Consider the following 13,191-nt stretch of genomic DNA (forward strand, 5'->3'; position numbering starts at 1 on the left):
TATACTGCCGGGTACTTTGGGTGGATGCCCAAGTGCACGCACGGCTGCTGATTACCGGCTAAAAAAGTGCCAAGGGTGAGAAACCAAGAGGTGCAGTTGCAGCACTACTTTTCACAAAAGAATATTCGGCAGCAGTCCTCCGAGCGGCTGCAGTGGGGCGCATCCAGGGACACTCCCCCTTTTATAAGTAAACAGAAGCTTTAGCTGAAACTGTACGTGTTTGACAGTGCAGTGACATATGTCCTATTATAGGTCTAGGCACTGTGTTATAAGTAGAAGCCTCAGCTGCGTTTGGCTGCTAGCCATCTCCAATGCCTGAAACAGAATAGCAATAATGATAGAAAAAAACAACGCCAAAAGTTGTTTGCATCTGCGCTCAATTAGACTTTCACTTGCGAAAGCTAATCTTGTTTGTCAGGTGCACTCTAGTAGAGGTGTGTGGATTAATCTACGCCACCTGCCATGAGCATCGGCAGGATTTTGTCTTGGGGGGCAAACTCGTTGCATTGCGAGGGAGAGGGGGAGGGAGGGGGGCAAGTGCCCCGTTAGCACCCTCTGCCGACGCACATGCCGCCTGCTGATCTTAAGACACACAAGCCTTTTCACTTCTCGCCCCTGCACTGAACAAATAAAAAACCAACTTCTGGCCTCAAAAAAAGACTGCTATGAGGAAAGTAATACTAAAACAAACACATTGGAGTCGTATTCTTGGCTCCGTTCAAGCTGAACAAGTTGTGACAACAGACGGGAGTGTGTGTTGGCTTCACACGTAAATAAGTTGGTGGTGTGACACAGGAACAGCATTTCCTTCTCCAGCAAGCGGTCTTGCATCGCGGACAGACGTGCAGGTGTTTAAATGTTAGATCAAGGAAACACCTTTTTCCCCCGCCTCTCTTTGACCCCATCAGTCTCCTTCCCCGGGCACAGAGTAGACCTGCTAAAAGTCCTCACCAATCCCTTTGCTTCCTTTTCCTCCTGTTACTTCACTGGCCTCGTATACTCTAACAGCCCCCCACCCCCCGCTTCCAAGACAGTCATGAACTTCGTATCTGAACCTGCCATGGTAAGGAAGACTCTTCACAAGCACTCAAGGCAGTACAGCCATCAAGTCGGTGCATTCACAGCTAACCGCAATGCCGTTGGACTCACAAATGACACTACACAAAACTATACACGCTACAGTTTCTGAAGAAGTAAGAAACTTAACTTCCCAATGATGGTGCAAACCCAGGTTGCAGCCCCAATCGATGTAGCCTGCAAAAAGGTTCTGCAAGCACGAAGGACTTCCACATAGCCCAAGCCACAGCCTAGGTGACTGTTGATTGTTGAACCCATTTTGCGATCAAAAATATGTTGCAGGACATCAAATCTTCAGGGAGAAAACAGATTTTATATGAAAATGAAAAAGCCTATCTATACACAATGATTACAAACCCCAGCACCAAGTGAGATGCACAGCAAGTGTGGCATTTGCAGCTTTACTGACAACGAAGATGACAAGCAAGGTAAGAAGCCAACAGGCTGTTTCAATTCAAAACGTAACAAAACTCTACCTTTCAGTCCACGAGAATTCACTGGTCAAAATAGTGGGAAAGGACTGCAAAGAAAATATTAAGCAAGGCAGACCAGGGCTTGAAGAGTGTCTGCCTGTAGTCCATGAAACCAAAGTAGTGCATGTGGATGACCCGCACATGTCTTCTTCTCACTGGCCACAATGACCCATAATCAAAATTTGCGCTACTACACAAGAGCCAGAGACTGTCTCATTCCTGCTTAATTAAATGCAGGCTGAAATACAGTTGATTCTTCTTCCCAAAGTCTTCTTCAGTGCCTCAAAGTGTTATCAAAGGCACTACCGCATGTTTCGACTTTCTTTTAATGTGCCTCTCATAGCATATTAACATTTTTGCAGTCTCCCCAGAGAAGAAAGAAGCTTACATGCTTCCGCCTATCCAACAACATCTAGTAATCAGTCCCAACCAGACCATGTTTCAGGAAGAAGCAATTATCCTCCTCTTGCCTCTGGCCAAGCCAATGCTGACCAAAGCCATCATCCGAAGCCAGCTCTGCTCATCTGAATGTACAATTTTGAGGAATTACAGCATGCCACAGCTGGATTAGGCCGAGTCTATGCAGTTTCCCAGTGGAAACAGACAGTGGGTACATTATGGCCTAAGTGAATTTGTATTTTTCACCTTTTTCTCACTTGCAAATGTGTGACAATATAAGAAAGTGACCCACCTTATTACTCCAATCACAAACACACGTGGGCTGCTTGCACCACCCCCCCAAGCATAGTATTGCCATCACCTGGCATCCAATTAGTCTGATTGCTTTGATGGTGTAGTGACATAAGTTTTTGTACTCCCCTTCTTTGTTTTACAAAACTGGACTGAAACAACAAACAGAAATGTTCTTTTATTGTGTCTCATGGTGTCACTGTATTCCACGTGTCCTTCTTTCACCCTCCCCCGACCTTTTTTTTTTTTTTTCCAGGCTACTGCAAGTCATGCGAGCGAAGGGCACACATTTTCAGTGTCAGTGTGTTTCTCTTTACGTTCCGAACATTACTATACTGATAGTTCAAACAGCTAGAGTATACATTTCCACTGTACGCGCACCGGCTACTACTAAGGCCAACTGCACTCATCAGAGCTAAAGGAGCAGCATAAGCCATTGCAGCAGCAACAAATGAAACTGCACACATGGTCGGGCAATGACCAGCAAGGTGCACTAAGGCATAAAGACCTTGATATCAAATTCCTTTCTAAACGTGCCAACCACCTATGAAAAGCCATGTCACCCACTCAACACAGTTGATACTATGTGGTGAAGTGATCAACAGCTCAAAGAAATGACCTAAAAACAAAGCCCGGCATCAGAGAAGGTATGGGTAACATCTGGCTTCAGTGGGCCTTCTTAAGGCAACGGCCTTCTTTTTATTTTTGCGGGGCTGCAACTGATTTCACACATGGTTTTAGTTACAGCCCAACACTGACAAAAGGTACAGCCACAGTGCAAAAAGATAAGCATACGAGACCAAAGGCTGGAGTGGCTAAACTGCAACGCATCCCCAAGCCTGCCAATAGTGAGAGTGCCGAACAAACGTTTACAGCACAGGAGCCAGCTGCACAAAGAGCACCCATGCAACAAAACAGGCTCACACGCACGGCCACTTTGAAGCATCGCTTGGCCAAAAAGTGAAGCTTATTAGGTACTCGCGGAGGAGCAAGGGACTGCATTGTGCCCAGTGCTCTTGCTGTCAAAAAGCTCACAGACAGCAGCCCCGCATGCAGTCATTCTTTTGCTACTGCCATCAGTCACTTGTGCTAATATTTTTATCCTGTGGCTGCATGTCAAACAAAACTGCAGTGGGAATAGCGGATTGCTCTCATTTGAAATTGGACAGATTACAACACCTTTGCACTTTATTCAGCCCAATCTTGTACACACACAACAATATGAAAATAAACGCAGAAATGTACCTATCTGAATAGCCCGCTGCAAGAAGGCAAGGTGCAGCGAATTACTCACACGATGTGTATTATCCACAACGAAAGGTTTGTTAGCAGTTGCATAAAGAATATATTATCTTTGGTGTATATATATATTATCTGCCACTCTTATACTTCATGTCATAACTTTCACACGTGGGTAAGGTAGTTAGTGTACAAACCGTCACAACCTGCAGAGTGGTTCAATGAAACGAGGTGGTAAACAAGACATTCTTTTCAGTCTTGATAAGTCAACATTCGGCACTGCTGCACATTTAGGCAATGCAAATATGAGCACATGAGAAAAAGGAATGACTGCGCCTAGACAACTTCCCACAAACCAAGCTATTGCAAAGCAGTTAGCTTTTACAACCACCTATAGCTTAATTAAACAATCTCATAAATGAGCACAGAAGCCACAACCACAGATTCTAGAAAAAAGCAAAAAGCAATGCTACAGTGCCATATTTAATCAAACAGAGAGGCCCAGAAACTGACAAAACACATTTTCTGACAAAAACACACATTCAGGAGTCTGACAGCATTGAGAACAAAACGCAAGAAGTGAGACAAGAGGCAATAAGAAATATAACATTTTTACGTGACACTGCATGCTAGACTTAGGGTTTGGACTTTTGGTTAAAAAAAAAAAAAACGGCTGACGATTACGATATTCCCTAACGCGAAATGTGAGCACAGCAGGAACTGCAGTCTTCTCAGTGATGGCGCATAGCTGCTGCGTCTCAGGAAGTGATCGCGTCACCAGTGAACGCACGACAGCGTGTGCTACTCTGGCATTATCTCACAGTGCGTCACCCCCGCCGAGCACTTCTCAATCGGCAGAAAGTACAGTGAAGTAATTTTAGACTATGTATTACTGAAAAAGGTTGCATTTAGACCAACAGACTTGTAAAGCATGGTTTTGTTGCTCACACTGCTCAAACCACTGCAGATATAATAAAGGTGCCTGATCATTAGATTTTCCTGTTTCATCCATGGAAAATTTCTGAAATACACATAAGGTCTCTCGCAGTTTTGCTTTTTCAGCAAAACTTTCTGGCTTGCTTTCAGCAAAATAAATGTTTCATTGATTGATTCACAAATGTTTGTATTTGCTTCCAGTCATCCGAAAGATCACAGTTGAACCTCGAAACAATGAACCTCGATCTAGCAAAATGTGCATTGCTATAAATCTCTTTTAATTTCCCAATGTTGAGCCCATTGATAACCATGCACCTTTTTTCACGATTGAATTAAGTATTTTCTTACTGCCCTTTCGATATGACGAAGTCAACGAGCATTAAGTGTGTGTACCGGGAGCCTTTTGACTAGCAGAAGAGCTGCATTTCCGCGTGCATAACCCACCCTTGCACATAACCTACGCCCACACGTTGCGTCTACAAAGCAAAACAAAAAATAATCCCGTATTATTACCCGCACAATTGACCGCATAATGCAACCTTTCGATCTTCAGAAAAAGCAGTACCCACAATTACATCATGTTGAGACAGATAATAAATGTACGAACTGCTTTTTTTTTTTACTTGTGCATGACGAGAGCATCAACCCCCTCTTTACATCAGAAAAAAAAAGTGCAGCCAAGAATTAAACTGCCACATGTTGGGGCACATCTGCCAAGCTGATTACCCGTAGCCGTCAGCTTGGTTTTTAAAGAAGCCATGAAGACAAACTTCAAATTCGGTTCATTTGAAAGACTGCCTCGTTAGAACACACTGACACCACTTTTAATGCAAACTTTACTAAAATAAGCGGTATAATGAAGAAAACAGTGAGGAGGCATGCGACAACCTTGTTACTTCTCCTTACTGAACTCAAGACGTATTATGGGCGATCAGGTGAGGCCGGCAAAATGCAACACAATATGAACAGGGATTATAAGCTAGCAGAACGAGCTATTTGAGCTTAAATTCAGCGCACATTATTTTTATAGCAGTAAGAATGGTGGGGCAAACAAGGAGAGTTACGAATGAACATCTAAACAAAGCAGCACCAGTGCAAATGGGGCGCACTATGCCGGTCAAAGCTGCACAGCTGTTGGGCGCATTCGGCTTGTCTGACATGACACTGGCCAACTGGCACAAGTGACATCATCACTTACGTGACCCTGTTTGTAGTGCATACCCAATCTTTCACAAATGCTTGCTATCAACCGCAACAAAAGTAAGCCAGGTAAAAATCCGCTCAGAAACAGAGCAAGCTCGCACAGCGGTTCAGAGCAGTAGTGTGGCCTCACCTATGAAGGCGGACAGTAAGCAAAATACAACACCTTTTGCCGTTCGCAGCAGCCTTAGTCAATATACTTCAAGTACCTTCCCTGGTACCTGGTTTCTGATACCTTCCCTGAACACGTCCTCGATGACGTTACGAAAGACACAATTTAGAGGGCAAATTACAATTTCGGCTTAAAATACTTAATTTCCCAGTGAATAAAGCATTGTTTGCTGCCAGACAAGCGCTAGGGGCACTATGAAATACCAAATCTTTCGAATAAAACTTGTATTTTGTCTTCATGACCCCTTTAAGAAGCTTCCCTCTTGCTGCTGCCCACAGCGGCCCCTCGTATCTGAACCTCTTTGACACTGCCACCTGACCTTCAACGATAAGTGTGCTGGCACGAAAGATAAACACCCTGTCTTCAACTAAACAGCAAAATTTCACTTTTTTTTTTTTAATCTGATTATAACAGCAAGCTGGATAGAATAGAGCAATAGAGGCAATGGGATAACAGCCATGGCAATGCACGCATTACGACGCACTGTGCATTGAAGAAGATGCAGTCGAAATTCATGTTTTACCTGCACCCCAACTTCAATTAGTCATATGGGTTGTATGCGCAGAAGCACTGCAAATCAGAACATGAGCCAATGCATCCTTTCACGCTGAAACGTTGCCGGTGAATGGCACTTGGTTGAGCACAAAAGCAGGCTGCACGCCTCACTGCACTGTCTGTCATGCACATGGGGAATTCACTCCAGGCACGCTCCAAATTTCGTTCTCGTGGGTACTCAAGAGTGCTCCAGAAGCTCCAGGACAGGCCACCGGCCAGTCGGAAAGGGAAAGCATCAACTGGAGATAAGCTTAGGAGCACTTTTGTGAGGATAAAAGAAAATGTGCCTAAGCGTCTTTATAGTAGTGTTAGGGTCTGCCAAACAAGAAGAGCGACCAATCGCCAACAGTGCGTTAATCAAACAAGAAGAGCGACCAATTGCCAACAGTGCGTTAATCATGTTTGGCGTGTAGGCAGGCCCTACTTGCTTGCATAAATACAGGGTTCGTACAGGATTCAGGGACAAGAATTCAAGGATATTCAAGGACTTTCAAGGACCTGCAAAGGAATTTTCAAGGGTGCAGGGAAGCACGTGTATTAGCACTTCACTACTGTTTTCACACGCTAAATGTTTGCTTCTTTACATCTCAAAAAATGACCCCAAGAAAAGTCTCTTTGGAACAGCTCCACCCTTTGGAAGTTCACCCCCACCCACAGTAATACTGATTGATTGATTGATTGATTGATTGTAGGGTTTAACGCGCCGACGCAACGCAGGCGATGAGGCGCGCCGTAGTGGAGGGCTCCGGATTAATTTTGACCACCTGGGGATCTTCAACGTGCGCCGAAATCTCGTACACACGGCCGTTTTTGCTTTTCGCCTCCATCAGAAAAGCGGCCGCCGCGGCCGGGAATCGAACCCGCGACCTCGTGCTCAGACAGTAATACTGAGGGAGCTTTACAAAAGCCATGCCATCTTGAACTTTTTCAAGCTCTGCAAATGCTCTTAATACACAGTCTCGAATAGCGAGGAACACAACTTTATGCTCCCCGCCATTCTCATTCCCCAAATTTCTGTGATCATTAAGGGAGGGGGAAAGGGGGGGAAGAGGATTGACGACTCTACTGGCTCTGCCCCCCATCACACCCATGGTCACACCCGTCAAAATAAAATATTCCAGTAAAGCTTAGGAGCTAGATGCACTGTGCTTGCTTATCTGTGCTCATCTGTATTTCACACTGGAGTGCCAGCACCATTCGTTTTCATAAAATGAATGACATGTAAAATGAATAACAGGATGAGGCAATGCAGAAAGCAGAATGAAAAATTGGAAGGGGACCTATGCCAATTTCTGCCTCGGCCGATGCAGGGATTTCGTTCCGCATGAACCAATGTGTAAAGCAGCACTACTGCACCCCCAACCTGGCTTTAAATTGTAAAAAGCATGTCTTTTTTTTTTTTTTCATGGAGGGGGGAGGGGGCATAAGCCACGAAAACCAGCCACGTAATCGGGTCTCCTCTTTGTTGCCCAAAGAAATCAAGGGTTTTCAAGGAGAAGGAAAAAATTCAAGGCTTTCAAGGACCTGTACGAACCCTGTAAATAGTGTGGGACACGCCCAACATGGCTTCAAAGCGTTCCAGCAGATGAAGTGTCTGGCCAGCCTACATAAACAGGTTCTTACATTTAATGACACTTCATTAAAACAACACGGGCAATGATTTCTTTGGCAATGTCTCCTGTGATCCCACCTCCTTCCCCACATGTGCAACTTCATTTTCGCCAAGAGTTGTATCATGATGAATGTTGACAAGCTGCAGCCACATCTACCTGCGTCAGTTCATGATCACAGCCAGAGGTCATGTGGTTGCTGTTCGCCGTATCTCACTTCATGTGGGTGGTACAGCCATGGTGTCCGCAACTTCTGATATATAGTACACATAAAAAGAAACCTGGTGCTTTTGACAGTATTATTATTGCTGAATTTTCTCGCAGAATTTTGTTTATACTTAGTGTTTTTTGTGTTTTGTTTTACTGACAACTACAAAGAGTGCTCTAAGCACCTGCAATATTATTTAGACTGCTGAAATATAACAGCCTCGACTTCCCAAAATAGCGATTTGACGAAAGTTCAAGTTAGACTGTGTATCGTTACTCTTTGAACATGACTACAAATTATAACCAGAAGCTGTGCAAAAGTGGTACGCTGTCTAAAAATAAATTGGTTAATCTTAATGCAAAAGTGCATTCCCCCCACCCATAATCGAGAAACAGTACACCATATCTACCAAATTAAAAACCGAAAAGTCCAAACCCTAACCATTATGAACAATGTCGGGAATTTCAACAACACCGACCCAAGGATTTGACACTTAGTCTGTTCAAAAGAAGAGAATAAAAGTGAGAGCGCAGTTTTCGACTGTGAGTGAATCCCACGTTGGTTTCAACCGAACAAAGATGTTAATAAACTAAAAATATTCAGCAACACATCACATTTTCAATATACCAACCTTTCTTCATTATTAGCTAAGCAACAGGATAAACAATGGTTGCAAAATTACTGACTAGCTTTCAAACTAAGGATGACGGTTGGTATTACATGCTCAACGTGAAATGTGCAGGACAAGCGAACAGACGTGGGGAGAAATACAAGCACTCTTGCTGTCATTTTTGCTGAGTCACTTGTCTAATTCACTTTACCTTTGATATAACTGCCATCCATCCACCAAAAGAAAAAAAAAAAACTTTAAAAATGGGCAAGCTTGCCATTTTATGGAAATTTTTCTTTTAGACATGATGGTATGATATCTTGGCTGAAGCTGTTTATACAATCTCAACCCAGGAAAACAAAATTAACTTGTTCACACCCCAGCACAGCACACGTTTAGCCTGCATTTTACAGGAGCCCCACTGCTAACACAAGTAGTTGCTGAAACTTGCAAGTGTGGATGGTCCCAGTTTATTTAAAACCACCTGAAAACTTTCCTGCAGGGCCTTCATAGTGCTTTCACTGCACGTCATGTGTAATGAAAAGACCTGTCAATCTGAAAATGCCGTATTCAGTGTCTTGCAAAATAATAATCAGAGTAGAGGCGTTAAAATATCAACTTTGGGACTCCAAATCAAATACAAATAGTAAAAACTGGTTCCAAATTGAATTAAACATTTTCAAATACTAATTTTTGCGTTAGTGTGCATAGGGCTTCTAAAACATAGCTACAAAGAAATACAGTCAACTCCCGTTAAGACGAACTTGGTTAAGATGAATTCTCACTTATGCCAAACAACGTGGGAATGTCTGTTTAATTTTCCATAGGCCCAATGCAAAAAAAAAAAAAATCTACTTGAGACAAACAGCCTTGCACGTACTCTTCGGTTAAGATGAACAACTTTCGGGGTGACCACCACTGCTGGCGATTCTGGGTAGTGAACATGGCAATCTTGGCGGGGTGCGGCAGGGCATTCACGCAATCAGAGGGAAAGAAAAGTAAAATAAAATCACAGCGCGAAGCAAATTCGCGTCAAGGAGGAAGGGAGGGAGCAAGCAAAAAAAGACGCAGATAAAGCTACCACCTCTCCCACCTTTCAACCCGCGAAACCAACGTCCAGGGAAAAAAAAGAAGAGAGTGAGGGCGCGTTTTGTGGCCGCTCCGCCCTGGAGGAGAGAGGCGTAAAACTAGGAGGATAAAAAAAAAAGCAAAAAAGAAAAGAAAGAAATGACGGAGACTTCCTGTTCGCGAACGTAGCAGCTCTCCTGACCAACGCCGTTTCTCAGCAGGAGCACGTGAGTTCGCGTCGGTTCGCGTCATGAGTACCACTGCGTCACCACCGAGAAAGCGAGCAGTTCCCTCTCTGTCTCTGCTGCGTTGTCTCATGAGTTAGTGGGTGTACACTCTCCGTCACCGCTTGGACTGGATAAAACCAGGCAAGAGCACTTGAAGACTATCTTCTATCAAGTTGCGCACTCAAACAAATGATTTTTTTTTTGTCTATTTCCTCCATTGTATGTCCACTTCCTTCCCCGTCCTGAAGCAGGATATTTGCATGCACCTGGCGTGCTGCCAATTCTTGTTTTGGGAGGGCTTCTCATAGGACTAACAAATTATCATGGTTCCTTCGAGTTCGTCTTAACGGGAGTTCGCTGTATATATAACTTGGGCAGTCAGGACAAAACTTGGGCAAGAAATTTGGGTCATTCAACATGCTGCGGATAGACAAAGTAGTATATTTGACTGGCGCCTCCAGTCATTGAAAAGAGGCTAGGCATGCTAGTGGGCAGTAGGACCTCACTGCAAACCAAAAAGTAATAACTCTTGATTTCTCATTCATGCCACTATACTGACAGTAGACTTCTTACTGGCCTGTAAATTTTACACAAGTAGCGTTGCACTCCAGCTAACATACACCGGAGTTTATACACTTATTTTGTGCAAGGCTTACACGTGTTTGCCTTTTTGCACATCTTTGGCGTCGTGCAGCAAGGCCAACCCAAATGGACATGCTGTACGGTGAAGATTAAAAGTTCGCAGGTTGTGCAGCAAAGCCAACTTTTATTGCTCTATAATTCATAAATTTCGAATATTGGAAAATTTTGAATACTTCAAATAGTACAACTTTACTGTAAACGGAATCGAAGAGCAAACTCTATTCATGAAGTATTCAAAGTTTTGAATATTCATACACCAGTATAAAAGAGATGTTGCAACAACTTGACACATCTAACAGGCCTATTCAGCTTTCAGACAGTGCTTTAATGCACCTGTCAAGAGTGAAGCATCCATAAGTGTGTAGTGATATGCAAAGAAACATTAGGCACAGTATGGTCTGATCTGAACGACAGCAAGTGCTAGATAAGGCTTTGTGCAAAGTATGATATTATTTTTGTCTTTTTATTAACTAGGTCTAAACGTAAAACAATGTACAGTCAGCCTATTCAAAATAACTTAGAATGTAATATACAACAAACAAGCTGTTTAATTAAGGCAGCAGTTGGTCGGCATCACAAAGACATCATATGAGCTTACAATATAATATATTGCAGGCAGTAACAGGTTATAATAGTTCAGAGCAACTCCCAAGTAAAACAACGCTCTGTTCTTTTTTTTTTTTTTTTTTTGACAGTTCCCTAGACAGCATCTTGTAGAAAGCTTGTAGAAGGAACAAGTTATAGCCATTGTAGGTTGCTTCCAATAACAAATTAACAGATACATAGCCAGCATTAACCACCAAGTTATATTGGACTTCGTAAATCGTAGCATGAATCAAAATCTTCATCGCATGGACTGTGAATAGAAACTCTCCATGCTGACTTGAAGCTTTGGCACTTGAGCTTGACAGAAACAGAAATGCTCAAAAAGAGCAAACACTGCTCACAACCTCACAAATGTCCCGTTTTATCCAAAGTATGAGGCTTTCTATTCCACTTTGTAATGGTGATGCTTAAGCTGCTATGGCTTACAAGTCCTTTCCCTTATAATGAGGCCACACACTGCCTCGACTCAGCTGAAAGTGGGAGACATATATGCTGAGCTTCAATAATTGTGAGGAAAGACCAAAAGAAACGTCATAGGGATTCATAAATAACCAGGCATATTCTTCTGCAAGAAAAGCTACAGCTTAACACTTCAAGTTCTTTGAGTTTTCCCTGTTGTATTCAATCTACAGCCTTTAACATATGCCAACTTATATAAGGTAACCTGCATCCAACAGCTTTTGGCAAAAAAATTGAAACAAGTGAACATGGTACATATGTGTTTGGGATAACAAAATGTACTTTGCAGTACTGTACGTGACCAGAAAGTAAATATAGATGCTTGCATCACACGTTCTCAACCCCAAGGACACTAAAACTCATACATTATGCAGACTATCTACAAATCAGATACCAATGCATCCGACGAGACATCTGTGCGGATTTATCTGGCAGCGAAAGAAAACTGTCCGCGGCAGCAGAATCTACCCCAACAGCGCTGACGTATACATCATCCCACTGGCGGCCACTGTCAGCTGGTATGGATGCTGTGCTTAGGCACTTTTGCTGCTGCCGGCCTGTACTTGTACCAGCCCACTTGCACCAGGATGGCAATGTCCAAGGTCACCTGAAGAGCACCGCACACCCAGAACTGCACCGGCGCTGAGCGCATAACGAAGTAGGCGGTCTTGAAAACATCGCCCATGGTCCACATGAGCACCATTTGATTGCTGCAACACACAAAGGAGAAAGGGAGCAATATGCACCGAGTTTGGTAACAACAGCAAAGCATGGAGTTTACTTGCACAATGTGATGCGCTGCTCATCTGTCTAGGGCAAGGAAATGAATGTACTTTAGCCTTCTATGCACACAATACATAGAAAGACTCGGCGCTGCTGAAACATGCATCGAATGCAGGGAAAACAACATTTTCACCCTCGTGAAGCTTTGCTGGATCAAAACAGAAAACGAAATGAACAGGTAAAGTTCATATAATTAATGGCTTCAAAATAAGGAAGGTATTTTCTCAGATCAATAGACAAACTCAAAGGACGCAGCAAAACCTGCTTAGTACTTTGATGGAAGTCCATCTTGAGTGGGTAATTTCTGCATTGTGTCAATTTCAAGAAAGCAAGCAGTAGTACCTGCTGTTTAAGATCTTCTGACAGTCTTAAACGTTTTCTGTCACCTAACATGCTGTAGCGCTCTTTTGGGCCTAGTTTATTCTTGGGGTGCATACATTTAACTAGGGGTAGATCAGTACGTAAAAACATGGTACCCTGCTTATAAAAGACCTCTCATGTAAGAGACAGAAACAGCTCCCCAGTGCATTTCTCTTATAGAGGGGTTGAACTTTACTCTAATTACGAGAACCTTGAGTCTTCCTTGAGTTCATGACAACATTGATAAAGTAATGTTGCTTATAAATATCCTTTGAA

General features: G+C 43.2%; 1 protein-coding gene across 5 annotated transcripts in view; it reads right to left on the reverse strand.

The window, feature by feature from the left end:
* Positions 1–10,811: 10,811 nt before the first annotated feature.
* LOC144146939 (solute carrier family 66 member 2) overlaps positions 10,812–13,191 on the reverse strand; it is a 30,576-nt gene continuing 28,196 nt past the window's right edge. For all 5 annotated transcript variants that reach the window (XM_077678939.1, XM_077678905.1, XM_077678922.1 and 2 more), the window contains one exon: positions 10,812–12,482. In XM_077678939.1, coding sequence (XP_077535065.1) covers positions 12,284–12,482 — 199 coding nt within the window. In that variant the 3' untranslated portion in view covers positions 10,812–12,283. The remainder of the gene's footprint in view (positions 12,483–13,191) is intronic.

The sequence above is a fragment of the Haemaphysalis longicornis genome, unplaced genomic scaffold (assembly GCF_048455015.1).
Source record: "Haemaphysalis longicornis isolate Haplotype H1 unplaced genomic scaffold, Haemaphysalis longicornis Haplotype H1 scaffold_1, whole genome shotgun sequence".
NCBI lineage: Eukaryota > Metazoa > Arthropoda > Arachnida > Ixodida > Ixodidae > Haemaphysalis > Haemaphysalis longicornis.